At 46.6% G+C, this 25,659-nt stretch overlaps 1 protein-coding gene across 1 annotated transcript in view; it reads left to right on the forward strand.

Annotated features, from left to right (window-relative positions):
• The first annotated feature begins 778 nt into the window (after positions 1-778).
• LOC128296971 (uncharacterized) overlaps positions 779-25,659 on the forward strand; it is a 47,614-nt gene continuing 22,733 nt past the window's right edge. The window contains exon 1 of the mRNA XM_053032511.1: positions 779-1,822. Coding sequence (XP_052888471.1) covers positions 779-1,822 — 1,044 coding nt within the window. The remainder of the gene's footprint in view (positions 1,823-25,659) is intronic.

The raw sequence follows: 25,659 nt of genomic DNA on the forward strand, positions 1-25,659 counted from the left end.
CTTATCATAATGGCATCGATAAACGGTGCGTTTTGACTAGTGTCCAAATGTTACGCGCAAGATGGATGGATACCGCGGTGTCTCGATAAGAATGGGGCGTGCGCATAAAAAAATTGAGAGACTTTATCCCAAAACGTGTCTACAAACTGTCTGTTTTTTCTTGTCGTCTTGCCGTCGATCCTTTCCATTTCTTTTTTCTTTACTTTTTTGCCATTGCTCCTAATCTGGCCATGATCCACAAAATCTACAATGGCGTTTCTCATCGTCATCATCATCATAATTTTTAACAGCCAAGACTAACCTATAATTTTGTTCTCTATTTACCTTTTTTTTCCCGCTCGCGCATTTCACAGAACCACCCACCGCCTGCTTGGAACGTCACCGTGGAAATTGCGCCATTTGCTCGATCTTGCTCTATCAGCTCATCTGAAGGGCGGTAAAATCCGATTTAAGATACGGAGCCGTTTTCATTATTTCACCCGCCACTCCCCCACCTCTCTCTCGTCCCCTGCCCCGGTGTTCCAGCTGTATCGTGAGACAATGTGGAACTGCTGTTAAAGCCGCAAGTGACTTCGTGCCCGTGTGTCTAACGTCACCTTTCAACTGTTTTCTGCGCTCAAGCTGCACCCATAAAAGCGTTTCCTCTCGCTCGCAACCGTTCGCCGCTGGCCGGAATATAATTAGCCGAGTCGTGAAAAGTGTCATTCCGGGTTTGCGCATCCACTGGTTCCGATCCGCATCTCGTGATTCGCATCCCAAAGAAAAGCCCTTTAGCGCGATGGTGACCTGTCAAAAGTGGTTGGTGCTGCTGCAGCTGGTCGTGGTGGGAACGCTCGCGATACCATCGCCGAGCAGCGCGAACGCCCGGCAGTCGGAAACGGAGGATGCACCGACCGTGCGGCTCGACTCCGACACCGGTGACGATCGTGAGCTGAAGAGTGACGATGACGGGTACGATTTCCTCTCGATCGATCAGCTCTTCCTCAACAATCCACAGTATCGACAGCTGATCAGCGATCTGCAGGCGCATACGTTCGGTAGCAACTGGCGCCGGAAGCGTGACGTCGCGGAACACGAGCTGCCCGACGCGTTTCGCAGCGAGGAAGCAGCGCTCAGCACACCGCGTGCGTCCACCGTACCGACAACGACCACGGGAGCGTCTACGGTGGCCGCTTCTACCAGCACCGCGACCGAAACACTCGTGACCGATGTGGCATCAAACCGAGACATCACGTCCGCGGCAACCACTTCCGATCTGCCCAAGGCGGCGGCACTAACTAGCACACCCACCAAGCCGAAGGAATCGCCCAAGGAAGTAACGAAACCATCGACGGCCAGTTCTATCAGCGTGACTAGCAGCAGCAGTAGCAGCAGCACTACTACCACAACAACGGCCACCTCTACTGCCAACCGGGGAAGCTCCACCGTTGCCACCAGCGCCGCTTACGGATCGTCCGGCTCGACGGAGGCTTCCGTCGGTCGGAACGCTACCGTCGAGTTGACTACGGCGGCGGCACCGATCCGTGCCAGCACGCCACGCCGTCTGTCGCACAAAAACAGCTCGAACAAAAACAAGAACAAGCTATCGGCCGCCGCAGCCGCCGCCGCTGCCCAGACTGCGTCCAGCAAACCGCCCACCAGTGCAAGCGTCGGACCGAGCACGGTCAACGTGAACAAGGTCAGTGTCAGCAGCAATGCCGTGGCCAGCAGTAGCAGCAGCAGCAGCAGCAACCAGATCTCTCAGCAGACATCGCCAGCCGTCGCGATACCGGCAACCGAAAACGGAACAATCACCGGACCGGTCGGGAACAATAAAGATAAGGTAAGTCTTCGATGAGATGGCAGTTTTTAGGTTTTTCCAGCTCTGGGAGGAAAAAACACATTTCCAAATATTATGTGACCCATCGAGGAAAGCCGATACGGTGGTCTATTAGCGACGAATCCGTTTTAAGATTGTAACCTAATTTTTTCTCCCTTCTTTAAATCTTCAACAACCGAAAGGTCCAGAATCAAACCAAACTAGACCAAGCGGTAACTTCGGTAAACGTTCCCGCGCTCTAGAAATGTGAAGCGAGCTGTCGAAACGAGAACGAATTGCGACCACACAAAAACTGGCCAAATGACAACGACAGGTCAATCCATAAACGGGACAGGTCGTTGTGGTTCTCACCGCGTGAAACCTTCCCGGAAAAGCCAGCTCTCGCGTTCTGGTACGCGCAACCTGAACAGCCAACAGGTCCGCGCTGCTCTTTATTGACCCGGGAAGAACTGTGTAAAACCTAACCTCAATACCGGCGTGACGGTTCGCGTTCTAAATCCGCACCAGTTGCGCAATATGCCTAAAGTGCCCCCCAATAAAATGGTACAATTCTGAGCTGTGCCGTGTGCAAATTATTGCAAACACTTCCCCCGGGGTTCGTTCTCACCCGATCGACGGAACACGGAACAACTTAATGCACTTTAACCGCACGCTGCCATAAAGCGTCTAATTAATTGCAACACCATTACCGGGGCTGGTTAAAATTTAGAACAAATCACCAACCAGCTCACCTATATCTGTTCTCGGGTACGCAAAAGTAGGTTGGTCCCGTGCACTATGGCTGGGGAATGGGTATTAAATTTATGATCCCCACGCCGTTCATTTCGCTGGAAGTTGTACTCACTCCAGCAACATTCTTCTTGCACACCCAAACCTCCCCACACACACAAACACACAACAGATGGAGGCGGCGGCAGCTTGTTTGCCGGTAAGTGCGTTTATTTTTGCAAAGCCCCCCATTTAAGCCTTCAAACAAACAGACCAACAGCAGCCACACCAACCGGATAGTCTGGACGGCTCGGGACCATCTAAACTAGCTGCGTCGAATGGGGGTTTGGAAGATGAAGCTGCGGGAACTGCACCACCCCGTCGATTGTACCGTACCCGGTTCTGTAGCAGCAAGCTTTCTACCGCGGCCATCGTCGTCCACTTCCACCTCGTTAGCTCGGCATATCGAACGGTTCCTTAACGGTTCATACGAGCGAATGAATCGCTGCCGAAACCAACGGGCGGCGCTCTATCTGCCTGGCACAGTGCCCAACGCAAGTGGACGCCTTCGGTGGTTGCATTAAGATAAAGCGAGCTTGCTCCTTTTCCTTTCCTTGTTTTGGACCGCTTCACCGCTTGTCAAACGTTGCCCCAGAGCTCGCCCGGTGGTGCGGGAGTGAATTAATCAAGAAGCGAACCCAAAAAGGCTGGCAAAACACTTCCCCCAGAGCAAGAACAGCTCCATCACGGCGAATATTGACCACGAGCTAAAGAAAGTGCCGCCATCACGCGATCACCCCCTCCCCGTGTGCAGTGATCAGCGATACGCTAATTAATCGACCGCCTTTAACGGGGCGCGTCCCGATGGCATGTGTTAGGAACGGAATCAAAGGGTGGGCAGATAAATCTTCAACGACTTCAATCTGCTGGGCATGCGCGCTGCAGAACACATCAATCGCCATGATCTATTGAATCGTTATCGCCCTCACCGTATCGGGGCTCCGATGGATGTTAGATGCTAGCAACAGGACACATTACCGCAGGGACTAGGACTGTGTAGCATTGTACCGAAGCCGGCCGAAGCGAATGTCTTCCGCATCCACTTTGCGCATGCAGATCTTTGCCGAGTGCCCAACCGGCGGACGGAAATGATTGTCGAGCGATAATGAGCCGTAGGCGTGTCTTGGCCGTGATGTTCGCCAGCCGCGATCTTGCCATTTTGCTCTAGAACGTATCCGAACGCTGCCCGAGTTCTTGACGGTGACGAGATTTACGAGGCGACTTTTACTGGCTTGCCGTAATTTGTACCAACGCGCTCGGTCGTCCGTCTCGGCGTTTTGAGAATTTGCTGCACCGTTAGGTTTGTGGTCATTGCTGACACTTACCCGGGCGCTGAGGAGGAAATTGTGTCACTCCGTACAGGTCGAAACTGGCATAGTAGTGCCGTCTACTGCGCTAAAGGGCTCTTTATGCAAAACGGGCTTGACGCATAACCGCAACCGTGGAACCGTGGATGCTTTTATCCCCTTTATCGGGCGTTGTCCAGAGGAGAAGAACCTTCTGACGAGTGGGCCGAAGAATGTGAACAGTTAGCGGTAGCTGCAGGCATGCTGGGCATGAAGTTTGTTGGGCTAGGTCAACAACAAGCTCGTAAAGTCATTAGATGTAGCAGTCTGCTCTGTGCTCTGGGTATTCTAACAGAACACGGAAGGCATTCAGTAAACTTTAATTATATCCTCAATAGCATGAGAATTTTATAGTTTAATGGGCAATGTATCAGTTTTATATACATTAGGTGAATATTTTTAAATATTATCTGTATTCTATGCGTTGATTGAACTTTAAATTCAGCTCAATATTTGATTCCAATGATATGTCTCCTTGTCGACATTCAAAATCTATGCATCTTTTATGATCTTCTTAATAAAAGGCATGATTCTACGATTGGTGAAGCAATCAAAAATAACAAAAGACCGTTAACTCACTTCCAGTGAAGCTCCCATCAACTTTTGGATATTATTCGCCAGCGAACTCGCCAGAGATGTTTTGCTATCCAATTTTAGTAAACCTCAAAGCATTACAATTATTTTCTTCCTTTCTTCCAAGATTTCTAAAACCTTCTAACCACTATGAAATTGGATGATGTTTCTTTTGTTGCATTCTGTACATCTCGCCTTCATATCGCTGTCAAATCGCCAAGATCTTTTCTCTCCCCTGGGTGATTCGATTCACCTGCTTCCTGCCTGCTTGGCAAAATCTTTCCAGAATATTATCTCGCCGACCGTGAATTTTGCTGTCCAATTATCGCCCACCGACTCAAAGGCACAAGGACAGCAGCAAAGTGGTGTGTAAACAAACGAAGTCAATCATCCAGTGGGTTTTCCGCCCTTGGGAGGTATTGCGTTGGAACTAGGTGAGGAAAATACGCATTTCGCGAACCGTTCGCGCTGATGTTCACTCGCGCAAAGGGAGAGGGAAAGAGTAATTGGCTGGCAGCCGGAGTGTAGAATCATTTCCACTCCCGAACGGATTCCGACAGAATGAAGAATGACCCAAACCATTCGTGGTGTCTGCGGCTGAGGTGATCACCTTCACAGCCTACGGTACCACCTAATTGGATAATGATCGGGTAGCCACCGGAGAAGCCTTTGGTGGATCCAGTGAAAGAATCACATTAGATCAACAGGCCCAACGGTCTGGGTCCACATTTAGTGCCATTTGTTCGGCAGTTCAGCACTGCATGCTGGAACCGACTTCTCCCCTCGACAAGCGCTCCCATTGGCGATGGTTTGGAAATTAAGCCGTTCCCCTTTGTCCGCTCCGGGAGATACCGGGATACGCTACGAATTAAATTTAATTAAACAAAATTGGATGATCTAATCAAACGTGTACCGTCGCATCATCTCCACCGCTGGGTCTAGCGGACCGACAGCTAATCAACGTCCAATACCGTAGCTCCGCGTTCCGTTGCGTACGATGTAATCTAGCCAACCGGAACAGCGCTAGACGGGTCGCTTATATGCTCATCAACGCATGTGCTTACAATCATCTCCAATATCAATGAAGCAAACCGCAACTGCTCGAGACGCTCCATCCACACGTGATCCGCACGCAGTGTAAGTAGCCCTCGAGCAATCGGACACCCGGAGATCTTCGGTGTCTGATATCGATCAGCGTATGCAGCTACAGTTAACTAAGCACAGTGACAGTTCACGCCCCGTTTTGGCGTCGTATTTCCGGTTAATACTTCGATACCGAAACCACGGTTTGCGCTCGGTGTTCGTGCGCTCCATGGTTGGTAGTTCCGCCAGTAAAGACAACTGGAACGTTGGCACCGTTTCGGTAGCGTCTCTCACGGGCACGGCGCCGCTTTTTCGATGTCGATTCTGCCCGCCTCGACGCTGACACACTTCACACGCCACGGAGGTTGAGCATAAAATTTAACGTTTATCATAAACGCCCTTTCGTGGTGTGCACTCTCCCCAAACGGGGAAAGGGCCGTCGCTTTGTCGCGTCCCCAAACTCCACGCCATAATGGTGGCTCGTGCATGAACGATTCACCGACCTGCAAAACGCAATCGCAGGGCCGCTGCAGAACGAAGTGTTCACGATCCAGTTTTATGACGATTACGGTCCATCAAAATCACACTCTTTTAATTATTTCATTTTGTACGAAGCGGCCTGCCTTTGGGGAAGCGCTGCGACTAGCGTTTTGTTTGATCCGGGACTGGACAACGAGGGCACCGAAGAAGCGATAAAATGTACATTCTCATGGTTGTGTTCTGTGATGCGCTTACGTTCTTTCCCTCGCTGTGCAGACCAAATCCCTACACTTATCCATTATTGTTTACCTATTCTCATCCGCACTGAGCATGGGATGAAATGCGATGCTGTTGTAATTCAAAAATGTTGTTGACTGACGGTAAACTTTCTTACATAATGTTTTGAAACGGTTGCGTAATGGACAACAGCAACGAAAGACTGGATCTCTTTCGGTGTAAAAATAGCAATTGCTGGTCCATCATTTTCTATTTTCCCGGTCCAATGAATAAGATTACGATCAATACATTACCACTAAGCTAGTAATTGATGTACATAAATCGAATTGATCGGCACGACCGCACACACCTGGATCGAACCATCGAATACCCTTAGATGGCTTCATACTGAATGATTTCTGACAGCATTCGCTGGAGCAAGGCTGAGCTCCCGTTCTGTCCGATGAAGGTCGTGTATCCCTTCTTGGTCAGCGCAGCCCTTTCCTAGAACGCACGCAGCACCCGGATCGATACCACCAACGAACCGGTCCAGCCCGGATCCAGTTTCGCATGCCAACCTGCCAACCACCACTCGTTATTACATCGATGCGCATCCACAGCGCAAGCATGCAGCTGATGTAGATCTGTCGGTTGTAACAAATGTTTGCCGAGTTGCCGTTTTGCAGACGAGTTTACGCGCAGGCTTCCGACCGGGTGATCGACATACCACCGGCCGGTCGGTGCAACGTGCCGGCATCCCGACCACTAATAGTCTTCAAAGTTGCAAATTAATGTGCTTGCGGATAGATGATGGACGACCGGCAGCCCGATTCGTTCTAACTTCCATTTTCACCGCAGGAGAAAAGAAAAACGGTTGTAGCGGCAGAAATGCTCTGAATAGATAGAGCAGCTTACCCATGCTCATGCAAAAGCCAGTTTCTACAGGTTGTGAATGAGAGTTTAAAGAACCTTTCTGATTCCGCGAGACAAGTTGACACTTGTTGGTTCTAACAAACAAAAAAAAAAAGAAAACAGTAAAATACCTGATAAATGCAATTTTCTCTTGAAACCAAGGAAAATACTTTAGAAGAAAAGGAATGCTCATCTTCACCGACCGACACGTTGTACGGTTTCGCTGTCATTCAAAGAGTGTTAACGTTTGTTTTTACTCTTTACGTTAGCAAGCGACATCTTTTCGTCCACTGGCCAGACTGCAGCCACATATCAACGATGGAAAAATTGATTTTCCCTTCCCACACACCGATGTACACAACCAGCAAACTGACATCTTAATGGGTGCTTTGGATTGATTTTTGCAGGAATTTTAATGCCGCATCTTTTCGATAGCATTCTTCCGTGATAGATTTCCTTTTACCCTGGACTTTCCCAGAAACATTATGATTAGCAATTCAAATTGCAATGGTGCGCTGGGGACCGGCGTCATCATTTCTGCCAATAATTATTCAAACTGCAATGAATGTCCAACCGGCGACCGTATCGCGATCGTAAGGAAAGCAAGGATGAAAATGTTTCACCAGCGCTCCCACCACGCCGATGGTGGGGTGGGCAAACACCGATGGATAGGACGATCGCGTCACAGGCGAAACTGACCGGGGAAACGATGATAATGGTAATAATAACCCTGCTAGGGATGGATGATTTATGTTTATCTACAGCATAACCGTTCGCAACGGCGCACTACTACTACTTATCTCACTGCGGACGAGAGCACATCGCGCCTGCTCTCATGTCGCACCCCCAATCCAAGTTGCGATCGATTAACCCACGGATGACACGCCATGTTCGTCACCTTCGCCTCATTCAAGTCCTTTTGCTACGCAATCTTCGATCACTTCCAACCGACTGAGTGAGTGTCGCGCAAAGAAAAACTGCCACCTCCAAACGATACTCGCTGTACGGTGCTGATCCTCTGTCACAGCCAGGCGCGAAATGGAACGTTTCTCGCACGATCGTACTGTTTCGTGCCTCGGTTTCGCGTTATTAGCGTTACTGGGCGATTGAAATTAAACCTTAATGATGATTGTTAGTGCCGGTGCGGGCAAATGATGAGAACCATTTCTGTCGCACCGCATTATTGGGCGAGGCTCGTCTACATTTCCCAACGATCGGCAGAGGTTAATGTCGACCTTTTGGTTCACACCTTTGTGAGTTTAGCTTGCGGTGTCCTAAAGTACGTCATACGTCAAAGGTAGACCAAGTAAAAAGAACACATGTAATGATGACAGTGTCTTACTGCTAGTTGCAGTACAGGGAAGTTTAAAAGAGGGGTTTTTCCTCGTCCAGAAGATCATCAAGAATCCGTTGATCATTTCCTACGCATCCGTTCTGGACCAACACGACACAGAACAAATCAATTATCATGTTCTTTACCACTCACTGGTCCAAAGCCTTCCATTCACGAATGTACTGTTGGTAATTGAAGTGCGAGATGAAGCGGATGTTCTAAGCTTCATCCATTCTGCTCACCGGATGATCGTAATTCGTTGACAATTCTCTCACTACCGCCTTCTTGTGCGAAAAAAAAAATATGTTATATGCTACTGTCGAAAGCAACAAAACCAAATGCCACTTTTATGACACAATACTGCTCTGAAAAAAAGGGTTTCCCAGTGGCATCCGCAGTGCGCCGACATTAAAGCAACCGGAAGCATTCTCAACTACGCTTACGCTCCGTACCCGTGAGATAGTGGTTTTCTGCGCTTAGACAAAACGCCCAAGAATTGCACAACTTTCTTGGGAAATGTGCCGAAAAACAAAACCCACACGTCCAAAGCTACTCTTTCGCTACTCTTCTTCGATCCATTTCTTGAAGTTACGTCAATGGAATAAAAAAAACCGTAGCGGTAACAACCGAATGGCCCATCAAGGCCATTGTGGTGCGATTTGTGGAGCCATGTGTACGATTAAACTGTTGACCCATAAAAGGGATTTAACAACAGCTGGAACTGCATGCGCCAGATAGGAACGGCAACCACAATCGCGCACCAAACAAAAAACGAAATAAATAAATAACACAAACAAAACCGTCCGTCCACCGGCTTTCCCGGCTGGTCCACAATCACGCTGGCTTTGTGTCTGGGATGGAACGGTAATTAAAATGAAATGCTCACTTCACAGAACGGTGATCAAAACTCCGTAGCCGCGAAAACCGGGAAAAACATTCTTGATGCGTTAATGGTCGTAGAAAAACCCGATCCACCACACATCACACGAGATAGCTGACCCAAACACCCGAATCGAAATTGTTGTGAGCACTCGAGCAAAAGGGTTTGCGCCGTGTCAGAACGGCGAAAGATTGTGGCGTTTCGAGCAGGGAGGCCAAACCGCGGGCCGCTATTGTTTTCGCGAGCGGGATAAATATTTAGCGGCAACCCGTGGTAGATTGGCAACCACTGCGAATCAAACCGACCGTACGAACGCAGAACAATTATTATTACCACACTTCTTCCGCGAGACCCGAACCCGAACGATTAGGGTGATTAAAATTGGGGTCAGTTTCTGGTGGTCGGCTTCGAGGCCGCGATCCGTTATGCTACCTTCCGGCCTTCCTGCCCAACCCGGGGAGCGGGGTTCGTCACCGTGCACGGTTTTGGGGCAGTGGGCAACCAGCCACGAAATCAACCTTGCCACCGCGTAGTAGACTCATAAAACTGACCTCATAAAACATTATTAATATGCTGTTAGGGGAGCTTTTTTTTATTCACGCTTCCCCCTTTTTCTCACATTTTCCTCTATTTTCAACCATAACAAATTTATAACTTAGCCTTATGGCTGAGAGGAAAATTGGATGAAAAGAATTCGCAGAGATTTCGTTCACTGCTGGGAACGCAAGCGACGAACCCTGTATTGGCAGTGCTTCCAAAGGGACCGCTTCTTGTGGCCGCTGTATATTGCATGCAGCTCACCAAGGCCAGTAAGGCAATTTAAAGCCATTCATTTTCACATATGCATTCGTCTGATTTGGTTGCAAAAAAAAATTCGCCAACGAAAAAACGGACCACATTAGAAACGCACATCAATTCACATGACACGCGTCCGTTAAACCTGCCTCGCAGTTGCGCTCAGAACCGTTCTCCGGTATGCTCCGGTACTACAAAGCAGAAACGGAACTGGTGAATGTTCAATTTATGTCGGAACTAATGCAACCGTCTACAATCTATGCGCATCTGATCATCTTCGTTCCCATCTCCCATCTTTGCTTCTTAACGCACACAACCCAAGATCTGTTGACCACCCCTCCCCATAAACACTTGATGAAACCGAAACGCAAACGTAATTGAGTCATGAAAAAATGTAAACCTCTTCCGTTTTGTTGATTTTCCTGCCCTTCATCCCGTCGGCACACACCTCCTGCCCTGATGTTCTGATCGATCACGTTCTTGTGCACGAAACGAGCCATTTTCCCGTTGCACACACGGGGGAATAGGTTTTTGGGTCGATTTATCCAAACATATAAACACATGCACGCAGTACACGAATTCCCTTCCACACTAAAACCGAACCTGCTTGCTTTCCTAACTGTGTAGTGATTATCGTTTTAATCACCACTCTACAAATTAACGGTCCCAGCCGCATGGGTGATACAACTTTCGGCTCGATGAAGTATGCGTTTGTTCGCATCGATCGAGCCCTTAACCGTCTCCCAGCTGAATGCACCTGGTGAGAACGTTAAAATAGGGAGAAACAAGACTTCCACAACAGTTCCACTGCTGAGTTGGCACCCATTTTTACGGTGAATTAGCATAAAATATCAACCGAAGGTCAGATGAAAGCTGTGGAAAAGAGTTTTGCTACGGCTTGTGTACGATCTTTCGGCCGTCCTCAAGGGGCAAGGGTTTGAAGGTACAACGATACACACCATTATAACCCGTTATCGGCCGCATCGCACAGTGATCCTTCGATAGAAGGTCCACCATACAATAGCAGGGACAGCGATCATGCTGGAGTGTTGCGTGTTTGTATGATTCCGACATAACGCGAACCATGCTGTGTCACGGTACGGTCAAACTGATGCATAATCTAAAGCATTTTAATACGATTTATATGCACCGAATGTCTTGCTTTCCGGTATGGGCATCCCTCTACCCTTGAATTATCGCACGAAATTGATCATATCAATATCGACTACACCCGATCATGCTCTACCCATATAAAGTCGATTCATGTTTGTGCATTTCCCACAAACGTTTTCAAGTTAAAGAAAAATTGTTATGATTGGTTGGAGGGAAAAAAGCAACAACCCCACGTGCGGGGCCCTTGCTTGCCACAATGGCCAGGCTACACGAACCGTGGCGACCAAACAATCTAATGACCTGATTAGCGGTCAACGGGGTTTTTGGTTTAGAAATTCTGCCATTTTACCATATCTTCATCGCACGGTCCATCCATTTTCCACTTCGCGGTTCATTTGAGACAAAGTACCCCATCAGCTTTCCAACACTTCCAGGCCGCCTCCCCCCGCCGAGTGCGACTCGGATCGGAACGACTGGAACTAGCGATGAATGGAGGCAGTCGAGGGGGGCTGGATTTTCCCCCATTTTCACCCTCACGATGGCGGGTGGAAAAAGTGAAAAATGATATTTCGAATGCGTTTGATAAGTAATCATCGGTTTGGTAGTGAAAGTGTAGCGCCCTCTCATGTATCATGAATTTGTGATCTAGTTTTTTTGTTGCTCGTTCAATTGAACATTCAGTACCGTATGCAATGACCAACCCGAGATTGCGGTAATGCAATACGGGCCATATTAAAATGCACAGCAGGAGTTAATGCATAGAATTAATTTCCAATAACTAATGCCGGAGCTCTATCTCTCTGTCTCATCTCGTTATCATAGATAGTTCCACCAACTTCTAAAACAATTTGTAACCATTAGCCGAAACATTTACTGATCTCAGCGAGTGAATCGTAAACACACCACGAAAGCATTCGGCCGGTCTGCACATAAATCTCATTGCTCTGCTTTTACTCCATTCGTGACGGATACCAGAAGATCAATCGGAAGCAATTTCACGCTATCGTTGATCAGCAGCTACAATCATTCTTTCACATCGTAAGTGAAGATGGCGGTGGAGAGTTCAGAAAAAAGAATACACACACACATACATACACTCTTCCGCGTAACGATGCAAATTATTGGAATTTATCGGGGTTCAACCCAGAACAAACAGAGCCAAATCGCCGTTTGATCGTCAGGAATACACAATAAACGAAGCGCTACTACTCGTGGCAGGAGATCAGCAGCTTCCGAAAAACAGCACCATCATCGTTCAGGACGATAACCTCCGCACCGGTGGTTAACACTGATCGTACCGTTTCTGCTGATCAATCAATTAATTAGCCAGAGTTCATTTGCCTGCGGATTCTTTAACCTGTGCTCCAGCGCTGCAAAGTTCAGCGCTTTCGCACCCGCGGTTCGTGATGGGTTGCTGGCAAAATAAGGAAAAATCCTTGAAGAAATTCGAATTACTAGAGCAACTCAAAGGCAATAAACTTTTGCGATGAGCCTCAACGATACAACCCCAAACAAGGTTCAACCAGTTCAGAATTTACCTTATCCACAATGAAACGGTAGCAGATTATCTTGTCAGAATTCGACAACCGGACAGGGCAATCAGCGCAAAAGACTCTACCGAAATACGGTCTCACCCCACAATGTGCCCCATCGGATGGAAAGCGAACGTTTTCTGATAGCTTTCGCATCTGCTTTGGATTGATTTACGATCGAAAGCAAGCGAGAGACGGAACTCGCATCGCACTACAATCCCAGCGGACGCGAAAGCCACCTTCAAGCCACCAGATCCTTTAGCATACGGTGTGTGAAAATTATCATAAACACAATGCAAACCATCCACCGGTCAGCCGTCGACCTATTGAGATGTCGAAACGATGAACCGGCCGAGACGTGCAGACGTGGTACGGCTTCAGCGTCAAAATTCGCCAGCATGGGTTTGGCAAAGGCTTCGAGGCGCCAAAAAATCCGTGACTGAACTTTGCAGCAGCAGCTTCAACTTCATGCTGGCTTGTGTTCGGTATTCGCAACTCTCGGAACGCGTTACGCGGAAGGCTTAAAAGTAACAGCCAAACCACACCACCTCGCGTTCGGCACGCCTGGTAACTCAACTCTTGGCGATGCTAAACAAGTCTCACTTGCCCGCGCTCGCTTTGGCGGATGAAAAATCAATCGGCTAATTTATTGCCCCGTTCAATATGCCAAGCGCGCTGCATGCTCTCACTTTCGTTCTTCTCCCGCGCCGTGGGCGAATGTTTTATTTCGGCCCCGTTTAGTAATAATGCCGGCAAATGTGTATCGACGCATGGATCAGTGTTTCGCTGTTCAGTTTTGCCTCAACCGACAGTGGACCACCTGTTAAGGCGGCGAGTCTGACCCAACCCGATCGATGATCGGGCGGCCTAATGGACCGATCGAGAGAGATAGAGAGGGGGGTCATAGATTGCGATAAGCGCACTTTCCGATAATCACCGCACCGCACACACCGTTCACCATTAACTGCTGCGAAAAGCGATTGGGCGCTGGTTGGGCCATTCAATCGAAAGCTGCTGCAAATGTAAAAGCACCAGATTGGACGAAGGAAAAGATTTTCCGCCAAGTTTCACTTTCACGCTGCGCGTCCTAGCCTTCCGATTGCGATGCGTGTTCTTCACGAAAGATAGCAACTAGTTTTCGGAGTTTCTTTTCTTTCCCCATTTTTATTTTGATGGTTTGCCGTTGTTTGCTCTGAGATGAGGAACCTGATTTAGCACACCCGCGTGGTCAAAGTGTTTTAGACATATTTCCATTTTCTCCGAGAAAAAAAGGCGAGCATTTCGCACGGCAGGCGTCGCGTTATCGATCTGCATTGAAACGATCGGTTCGTTTCGGGCCTTGCTGGTCAATTAACGCAACGATCGCTATTTGCTACAGTGGAGTGCAACATAATTGACCTGAATAATGATCGTTCGGGTGTACGCGATAGAAATAACGAATATTTATAGTGAAAAAATTATGCTCCGATTAATCATTTCACTTTAACAATTATGCAAATCAAAAACATCATTTGGTAGCGTGAGATCACTACCGCTGTCGGGCGTATAGATTACCGTTGAGTGGAAAATGAATATTAATTACTTATCGCTACTCAAAACAATTGTGAGAATTTCTGTGAAAAAATCGTATATTCGATTTTCAATACAAATGTGTTGTTGTAGTTCATTCACTTCATTCAAATTTCAACGTGAATATTCGGTTTTTATCGGTTCATTACATTAACATATGATCATGACAATTTTCCCTGAGGAGCTTCTTCTACTGTTCAAGGTTCATCTTCAAGGTTTCAATTGAAACATTAAACACAAAAATACAGACACACGCACACCGCGCTCAACGTTGCTTCCGTAAAACGGAGCAATTCGCGTAAAGAAATTCACCGCTCTTCTTCAGCCATTCAGATGCGGCACAGTGCAATGGACCGGTCAATCCAACGGGATAGGGGAATTCGGAATGCTCCATTCCAGCGCTGCGGCTTCACGCTTCTAACCAACCCCAACGCTGCATCACCAACGTCCATTGATTGATTGTATGACTGTGGGCGATTATCATTAAATTCAACCGCGCTCGATACGCTGCCACCGTCGACGATTGGCGCCAAAAGACTTCAACGATCGCACAAGCGAGGAGGAAGTCATCTTCCCGGCCACATGTCTTGACGCTCGCGCACCGATAGGGCGGCCAATAATGCGAGTGTTACTTTGCTACACTCCACGTACCACTTTCGCCTGTTTCTATCCACACCCACCTGCGCCCGTGTCCTTCTCCCCCTGCAACAACGCCCTTGCGTGCGTACTTGCGTGGTTGAAGGTACTCCGATGGAAGTACTGTTAGCTTTATTGTTCAACCGGTTGCTGCTGATGCCGGCCGTCGTCGCCGAAGAACATGTGGTCCCTTTGGGGATGGACGAAATACAAAAAAAAAAAAACCACCAACGGACAACAAAACGATGAATCAAACGGCAACGCAAAAACTAACACTACCAAGCAGCATAATCGCCAGCGTGTTGCCGATACAGGACCCGGACAACCCGTTGCCAAGACAGTGGGAAGTGATTTCCGGAAAAGGGAACAAGTTTAATGAAATTTATCTATTAACAAGCTATAATTCAGTTAGCCGCTGCGGTACGGTCCTGCTCGCACTGCCCATCGGTGCAGATTGAGATGGTTTAGCACAAACGGGCGCCTCGAAACGCGTTGGACACGCGTAGTGCAATCATCAGTGCAACGAGCAATAGATGCGACCCGCTGTGGGCTACACTCATTATTGTTCGGCGGAGACCGATTTAGATTAAATGTTTGGTGTTTTTTCCGCTCTCTTTTGAACGATTCGATTTCCCGCGGGGGTGATCATATTTCAACCCCGTCGGGAGGAATTTCAATGAGAAGGTTAAAACCAAAATTAGGATTCCTTCCCATTCGATAACGTTTCCACCAAACCACGAACTGCAACCTGTCCCAGCACAAAAAAACACTTCCCGACAGCAAAAAAAAAACAATATTTCTCCTCCCAACTTGCAGCGGGTATTCGACCGCATTGATCGGCTGTACAGATTTCGATCGTAATTGTCTTGGTAGCCGTGCGCATCGGGGTATTGAAGCCATCGCGATGCCAGAGCCCGGTAAGGTTGATGGGGATGATGAGATCATTAGCACCTTTCTCTCGATTCTGTTTTTTTTTTTTTTTTGAAGCAGCTTTCCATCAGCGGCATTATTGTGCGATTTGCCCGACAACTGCGGGGGCCCGCGCTAGGCAGTGGAAACGGTAGGCCGGACAACCCCCGACCGGCCAGCGCGCATAAACCACGAAACATAATGTGTTGATGGTCTGCATGGCCGTGGATTGGCATCAAATTTTTCAGCCGAAACCCCAACGCAACGCCCAACCAACGGTTGGGCTGGTTGGGGAGATTGGGGAGCGAGCGAGAGAGAAAAAAAAATCAACATAAAACAGCTCATAAATAGCACAAACCTAGTTCCTGGCTACGCTGGCAGCCGCTAACGATGCATTTTTCCCGTTCAAACGCTTCTCCGCGTGAAAATGGGTAAATGTGACGGCCTATATTTTGGAGCTACAATGGAAACATTTTATCTCGTACAGAAGCACAATTGGGGAATGTAGAAACTAGTGTGCCTCGATGGGGTTTGGAATAAAAGGATTATTTCAACGAGCATCAGCAATGATCGTATGTCGGACGGAAACCAATTTTAAGGATATGAGTTTGATGGAAAAGGGTTTTGACGGAAAATGGTCTATTTTTAGAAGCATACTAAAGACAAAAGTATACCGGAGACCTGGAGAGCGTACCAAAGAAAACACTGAGAGACACAAGTAGTTTGACAATATGAGAGCTATAAGTTACGCAGGAACTACCTTTAAAATGATTCTAATAGGTTTGATATAACGAGTTATTCCTCGAGGCTGTAAAGTACTTCATTAGAAGTCCTATATCTAGTGCCCTATACCTTGACCTTGTTGGCATGTTTTTTATCTTTGCAATGAGTTGGCTACTGATTGATAACCGAATTCCTTTGGGATCGAATAACAATCATTAAATGGGAAACAACACCTAAAGGGGATAGTATAAACTGACCTATTCACCTGGTGTTATAATGAATTATAGCAAATGAACATAGAATGAACTTAAAAGACAAGAGAATATAAATGACCGTACCGAAAGTCAGTTAAAGTGGAGGTGTTCGGTGAAAATTCGACGTTTTGGTAGAACTCTACAAAAATATATTCAGAATTTCATTTATTCGTATAATTAAGTTATCAAGCATAGATTGCCTACGTAACAATAAAAAAAATAAGTCATAGAGATCGTCAAAAAACTTGTCTTAAACAATTCCTAAATCGATTAACCTTCATATTCAAATCAATTAAATTACTTATGTTATTATGTGTAGAATATGTGCAATGCATTGTTAATTCTTACAATAGAGTGTTTCAATGGAAACAACCCGTTCTTTACGGCTTCGACACAAAATTACACATACCTCTACATAAATTATTTGCAATTGTTTATCAGGCAAAGAAACTGATACTTTCAGCAGAAAAAAAGTTACTAAACCCCCAAATCTGTAAGCTCACTCACGCTTCACCTGATTATTCTATTAAATTTGAAAATTCCGTAATTGCCGGAAAGTGTAATCAAATACATGCTGATTAACACGCCCCGCCTTGCGTTGCGCTTTAGATTACACTCGCTCCCTAAACTGCACAGTGAGGGCGCCTTGTTAGCACCGTACCACGCATGTTTCCATCACGTTGTACGTGATTAGACGATGGTTAGAATCGCTATAGCACGAACCACTTTCCGTTTTTCTTCCAAGAATAAGCACTGCAAGGGTTTATCACGTTACTACGCACATACACCTTTGTACCTTTGCGCCAGAGCTTTACTTCCAACCCCGTTCCGAAATCCCCATCATTAGCACATTAGCATTCAAAACGCACCGAAGGCCTAGCTGCTGCGTGCTGCCGCTTACTTACATCAAACATTTTTCCGGTGCAGTATTTAATTTTCCTTTCACGCTTCCGTTTGTGCGTTGCGTGGAAAGGAAAAATGTAATCTGCGCACCACTTTAAATCTTCCTGCCATATTTCCCTGTCGTTTTTGTGATGCATTTCTTCCCTTGTTTATGCTTACCGCGGTGTACTTATGTTTCATGTTTATGTTTCCTTTTGCAGGTAAGCCAAACGAAACGAAAGCAAAATCGATGCTTTCGCCTAACGCGACCTAACGGATGAAGTTTGCCGTGGTGGATGTGGATGTGTGATGCGCGCGTAAGTACCAGAGATCAGCGCAAGCAGCGATACCTCTGTGCTCGGGAGGGGCAGCGCACGGGAATTTATCCTCCGGCATAGAGCAGGAGTAGTGTTCTAAGTCAAAGGAAACCATCATTAGCGAACGCATAAACCGCCCACAAACCCCTAGACTTAAATCCCTAATCACCTCACCCGCAGGAGCACTCCATGTTAAGCGCCGTGCGTTTATGGCTTGCGTACAGACATCACAGAAAGTGGGAGAGAATGAAATAGACGATCTGCTTTTTTTGTTGTTGTTTTTGCTCATTCAACCCTTTTACACACTTCTATGCTACCCAGGCCCGTGCCCACGGACGCAGACACATAATTAGAGTGCAAACCCTGGTAGCTCCCCTTTCCTGCGCGTGTTATGTTCCATTTGCCCCGAGCGGGGGCAGACACTGTCTGCTAAATTGTCCATTTAATTTTTTGCTATTTATCTTGAGCCAACATCGACAGGGCTCCGAAGGTACAGCATCCGAGGGCACAAAACGGTGAAATGAGGGGGCCCCGAGAAAGAAAGTAAATCCAACGCAAAGTCTCGCACACACAAACGCGCCCGCGGAACGTCGGTGATCATTTAAAGAAAGGGACAACCCTCATTTGCCGACCTCGGCGAAGTACCTCTCTACCGTCGGTTTAGCTTTTTATTTTGCTCTTTTTAATTTTGCTCGCCGTGATCCAAAAAAACTAGAAGCGATTTTAATTAATCCCCTTTTGCGCGGTTGCGGATGGAATAAATGGTATCGCGCGCCTACGCTACGCAAGATGCACAAATTAAAGCAATTTGAATCGTTTTATATCTGCTGGAATTAAGTGCAGTATTGTCTGACAGTATGCAACGGGCAATATGGAAAGTCTTAGACAACAGTTCTCAGTAACAAGGTCAAATTAATTTCATTTAGCGGCGCTAGTAGCGCAATGAATGCTTCATGAATGCTCTTTGAGTTAAATTTGTTTCACATTTAAGCCATGTGGTGGTATATTTAAAACAATCCTAAAGCTTATATTAAATCGAAAGTGCTCTAAACAATAACGCAAACAGTTAAGAGAAGTTTCTCTCGCAGAGGCAAAAAAGTACAAAATAATCAACATTTAGTGTACCAAGTCGCACAGTTGACCACATGCTTCCAACATCTCCAAACTGCATGCCCCACAAGTGGCCCGAGCTACTGAAGTAATTGAATGGAGTAATTAAGACGCCACCGGACGGAAGCGAACAGAAAATAAAACCTACTTGGTGTTATGCTTTTTCCGTCCTCCCATTGTACTCGCTCTTTCGGTAATGGCACAAACGAACGCTAAGTTAAGCCGGGTCTGATTTCTCGAGATCAAGAGACCTTGTTGAGTGCGAGTGTGTGTCAATCCTGTGACCATCGATTGACCAACGTGGCCCTCTTGTCGTGAGTCTGGGCACAATGCAAGCAAACCGAACGGTCCACCCCACCGGTTGAATGATGTCCGGTGCATGTACAAAACGCACTAGAGACGATGATCATAAGTTAACGTCTTGTCAGCACGATCGCGACTTTAAATGCGCACGTGTGGTGCGTCTTTTAGCCCGGGTCGTGTTTTGTATGGACATGGAAAATGGAGTTTCGGTCCTGCCCGTCTGTTTACAATTCAGGATTGTGTATCTAGTCTTTCTTTCACTGCTGACACGTTACGCGATGGGATGGAATACGGCCGAAGACAGATGGCACATGTGTGCAACATGATAGAAAGTGCACGGGATTGACCGAACATCTTGAGAAAGCTACTGAGCTTGGTTACTGATCGCATAGCATCTCGGAGACATTTAAATGCACCATACAAAAATGTCTTATTTGTAGATTCTCTAAGACTCTCTAAGACTAATTTTAAAGATCTATTCCACATATAAGAAACGAACAATGTAAAATCCAAAAGCACCTTGATGGAGCACTCAGCACCCAGCAAAGCAGATGATATTCTTGTGGTGAAACAACGCCATTTTACACATCAATCAAACATACCATCACACGTAAAATCTCAAACAACGGTTTTGGTTTGATTCTGCTCGGTGTAAAATATAACGCATGTTTCGTACAAAACCGTTACTTTCTAGATCATCCCAATGGTCGATACACATTTTTACACCGGTTCCAGTACCCTTAGGCTCCCACCATATGATGTGCGGTCTTCATCGGCATTATTTCAATTGCCAACATGCCCTTTCACACACTCACCGAGGGGGAACGCATCGAAGAAAGAGAAAATACGCAATAGTTCGTTTCGATCGACCATTTCTCTGTTCCAGAGTACACGCCTGGTCCATGCGTCCTAACACTCCAGCTGACGACCTTTCGACCAGACGAAAAAGTAAAACTAACCAACCAAAAATAGATCCTTTATGCGCCAGAAGAATGAGCCACAAATTAAACAATCTTAAGCGCATAAAATTATCTTCATCGGCGCGATCGGTTCGGAATATACTCCTTTCAAGATTTCCTTTTCCCCTTCGAACAGATGAATCAGAGACACTCGTCTCAAAGATGTACGATCGAACTTCAGCTTCAGCTTGTGCGGCAAGGTTAGCGAATAAAGCCCATCCGATTCGTGAACGAACGAGAACAAATGGGATCACGGCGTATTTGCATCATTATGTCCAGGGGCGAGAGAGTTTACTGGCCACGGTAGCTTTCGGTCCGCGTACTACAGGGTTATCGTACCATGCGCACCCCGAATCGTTCCAGCTGGCGAGAGAGAAAACTTCTTCTATTATGCTGTTCTTTTTTGACGTGCTGTATGCATCTTCAAAAGCTCGATCCTCGCTGTTTATGAGCAAGGTTGAAGTGTTTTTGAATTGCCCGCGCTCACAGCCCATCGCCACTGATGCTGAGCGTGATTTAATGTTTCCTTTTTTCCCCTACCGGCGATAGGAATTCTACGGGGAAGAGCAAAACAGTGATGAACCAGAATTAGCAAGCTCGTTTAAGGTGAAGGAGAGAACAAAAAAAATCAGCACCACTGCCATTGAACTGCAGCAGCTGTGGCAGCGGAGATTCCTTCATATTGTGCGATTACCCCACAATGGAGTAAACAAAATGGAACAGAAAGCGCAAACTATTCCCGCTCCGGTACGCTTCCTTCACCCCGATAGAATGGTACGATCAAAAGACTCCCTTGTGCCGGAGCCAACCAACCCGACACAGACCGCCACAAGAATTTTTGCACCCCAAAACCCGAACCCGATTGCCCGTAAAACGTTGTAATGTGCGGTTTGCAGCCAATGTTACAATTAAATTGTGGTAGCTAGGCAAGAATGCAATACCTTTAGATCAGCCGAGTCGAGCGCAGGCGTGGGACGTGCATCTGTGCCGACCGCAGAACCGCCGATATGCAAGCCGGGGCGCAAAACTTCTCGGTCCAGAATGGCAGAGCACGCCACCACAAGCACCGTTGGAACCGCCGTGGCAGGATGGCAAACAAATTGCTTTCCACCCATACACCCGGAGGCGTACGTACCCTTCGGTCGGATGGATCTTCCTTGATCGCCGGTTTCGATTAAATCGTTTTCACAAACCGAGCCGTTCTATCGCAGCCGGGAGCTGCAAGCGCATACGTTTTATATGCAAAATAATCGCTCGCTTTTTACAATGTATTAGCGTTTTGTGTGCCGGCGGTCCCGATCTGTCGACGATCGAGCTGATGATGATCGTATCACGTACCACACGTACACGTATGATGCGGTTGGATGGCTTTGTAACGCCCCAAACAACCCGGCGGTGTCTCTCTGATGATGACGATGGACTTGGGTTTCTATAGAAGGGGAAAATAGCAGCACCCGTGTACTACTTTGCACATCCAAAATTTGTTTGATTAATGGTACAACTTACTGGGTCACCGCTGCAAACCGTTCGCCAAAAACTCTTATTCTAGCTCTTATTCATTTGTCAATCGATTTGTGATGATTCATCGAGCCCGTCCTACTTGGAATTGATTTTATGCGGAGGGGGAATAAAAAAAACTGGATCGATGTTCAAACAGAGCAAAGATGACAATGCACAACTAACTGGGACACTGCTCACGATCACGATGTTGTTCCCAGAAGCAGCTACTCTCTAAAATTTAATTTAACCTCCAGTCGTCTGCAGTGCAGCTTCGCGGCCCTAGCAATATTATTCATTTGTCACGCGCCGCTCCGAACTCCTAACCTAAAACTACACAGCTTCCGGCAACTACCGGTTTCAGCTTACAGTTTTCCGTAATAACGTTCGGGGGCCACATCATGAGCCTTACCGATATTCCACCAGCATTCATAATTCAATACCATACCATCTCACGTACCATGTTCTTTCGATGATGAGTTGGTTCAATAAATCAAACAATCAATAAACCTCGTCCACCACCAGCGTGGACTTTGTTTATCTTTCATTTGTACGACCGATATGGGTCTCTGGACGGGAACGGACTGGCTACCTACAACATACCTACAGTTCGTACCGAGATCTCCGCGATACACCGCGGAGTGATCTTTGTACCGAAAGCGAACAGAAGGCAACGACGCTGCGGCTGTTGGAGACCGTTGCTAATCTTCCGCCTTTTCTTTTATTGTAGCTTTGTTTAGCTTTTCCGCTGGAGCGGTGGATTGTGTTTCCTTTAGTTTTTTTAGCAGCCCTGACGATCGCTGGTAGACACACTCGTATGGTATGGAGAGAACAAAATATATGAACCGTAGCCAACAGCGTGCTGTTGACGCAAATAATGGAGCTATTAGTATCTTACGATCATCCACCATCCCAACATGCTCGATCTAACCGTCCAGCATTCTGCCAGTTTTTGGTCGCGTTTGTATGCATTAATTCGCATCGATCGCGGTCCAGCATCCTTTTGCTTTATTTCGGGGTGGCAATCGATCGATGATTTTGCAAACGTGCGATGATGATGATGATGATCGTCCCGATACCTGCTGGAGAACAGGGAAGACAACGGTGACGGTTATGCTGATCGTTATCATCGTAATTGAAATTCGTTTCCGTTACGATATGAAATGGTGGAGGCCACAACACGGGGGGTGCCAGCAGAGCGATCGTTGCATGAATGCAAATTTCCACTGCACTGCTGTACGATCTGTCCGGCGGGAGAAATACGAGCGGCAACGCGGTACTTCTGGGGTAATCAACCGTAGCGTGTACGGAGCGCAGAGAAATAGAGTCATTGCACCAGCTCGTGGCGCTTGTATTAAAGCGATCCGCGCAGTGATCCCCGTTTTATGGTGAGGAAGCGATAAATAAATTAGCATAGCACAAGCATAGGCTAACAAAATCGAACAAACGAGCGGCAACGTTACGGCCGCCCGTCGATCGTCGCCTTAATGCTGGATTTTATTCCCTGCGATGGTTTATTTCCCCGTTCGCGTGTAAAAATTCAACCACAACCGGCGGGCACTGTTTTTTTAAATTGTTCACCACAACAACAACAGCGGCATACAAACATCGGCCAATCTTTGCCAATTGTGGTCCTATTTATCGTAGCTTTGCTACGATTTTGCTTAGATTTCAACAACAATAAAAAACAACACGATACGCAAAACGATTGCCTTCCCTAACAGCAACCAGACAAAACAAACGTTCGGTCGGGTGAAATAGATAAAGCGAAAATGTGTTACACGACAGGAAAAGGGCGTACCAGTGTTTATGGTGACTCGAGAATTGGCCGGGTCCTTTTTTCTCTCAGCGGTATCAAACAAATGAACCGTCGGATGGAGAAAACAAGCCAGCAAACAAATTGCTCCATTTTAATCAACAACATTGGCGGATTATTGTTCCACGTGCGGTTTTTCCCGGCCAGCATGCGGCCGGGGCATGATGAATGGAGCTGGTCGGTGCGAAATATGAGGCAAAAGTTAATCCTCACTTTCGGTTTAGGCACATTCTGCTAAATCTGTTGCTTTTTGGCCTACATTTGTGGATCGTTGTTGTAAATTGTGCCACCAAACTGATGTTTCTGCTGAGTCAATATTTTATCATTCATTATCATTTGTTTTGAATCAATTTGTCTGCAAGATATCGCACTCTGTTCGGCTTAACGACATTCTTGGAGAGGGAAAGCCTTGTGTATTCTGTGGATATCGTTGATGTGGCAACTATAATATCCTATAACTTCTGAAGGAAGATGAAAACGTCGCACAGAAGTGAAGTTATTGTTATGGTGAATTATTAACTAATGATGGTCCATCCTGGAACCTTCACCACGGCACTCACTGCTTTAGTACCTCCCCCGTAATCGGGGGAGTAGTACCCCGCGATCCTAATGGGCTCTAATATTAGTATCTTCTATACAAACACGGCTAACATCATTTATTTGTATGGATTTCAGCCCCCGTAAAGCTCGCTATTGCTACGAAGGTCTTTTGTTTTTGCATATTCCTCAGCCCGTTAAGCGCTTCTAATGGGCTGCCTTAACGGACGCCGCTTAAAGAAGGATCGAGAGTGCCACGACAGAAGGACACTCTCTCTCCGGCAGTGCGTTAGAATAGTTGTAATAAAGTAATTATAATAGTATTCGCGTGCACGTCTTAACACATATATCTTTACCAGTGACGACAGACCTTAACAGTTTTAATTCCTAAACAATAGCCATAATCCCACATTGTGGCAGAAACTATAGCGGAAGATCTAGAGCAAAGTGATGTCATCGTGACAAAGTAATCCAAACAGTGAAGCAGTATTTGTATAAGATAGACAACGATCGTTAATTGAAACTCTTGACGATCAGTGAAAAGGATAAATTGAGTCCTTCAGAACTCATGAAGAATTGAGAGTGGTCATGTGTATCGTACATTACCACCTTCTTCATCCATTGGTCTGGTCTGATCTTGGTTAATCCTGCCAATAATTCACTACAGGAAATGGACTGATAAATAAGCACCTTGCTTATATAAATATTCTCTGAGATGTGATTAATCTTAGGTGTAGCATGCTTCAAATATATGTTCCCCTTCAATAATTTTGAGACCAAACTGAATAAGGGGTAAATACTAACATTTACACTTGCATCACTAATATTCGCACCAGTTGGCGCAAGATCGCGCGACATTGATACAGAGATGCCTCGATATCATGAAAACTTACTTTTCCGAAGCAAAAGGCTTTCTTGTTTTTACTTAGTTTTCGTTAAGAAAGTGTGTAATGAAGTAAGAAATAGGTCAATCATTTTTTTCGATAATAAACAACATCATAAAAAACTCAAACACATTATAAAGGTACAAAGTAGATAAATACATTAAATCGCATCATTAAATCCACCACTGAATAGAACCAAGCTGTTATGACCCTTCCAAATCACGTGAGCACGCATTAAGACACCCGAAACCATAAATCATTATCCTTCCCATTGCCAACACAGCGTTTCGGGCATAACATATGTGTCCAACACACTACGAAAACATTCCACACGGACACGCTGCCCGAGCACAGCACAATGTATGAATAACTGTTTCGCGATGTCTGCGGCTCGTTCGTTCTCTTTGCTTCCC

The sequence above is a fragment of the Anopheles moucheti genome, chromosome 2 (assembly GCF_943734755.1).
Source record: "Anopheles moucheti chromosome 2, idAnoMoucSN_F20_07, whole genome shotgun sequence".
Taxonomy (NCBI): Eukaryota; Metazoa; Arthropoda; class Insecta; order Diptera; family Culicidae; genus Anopheles; species Anopheles moucheti.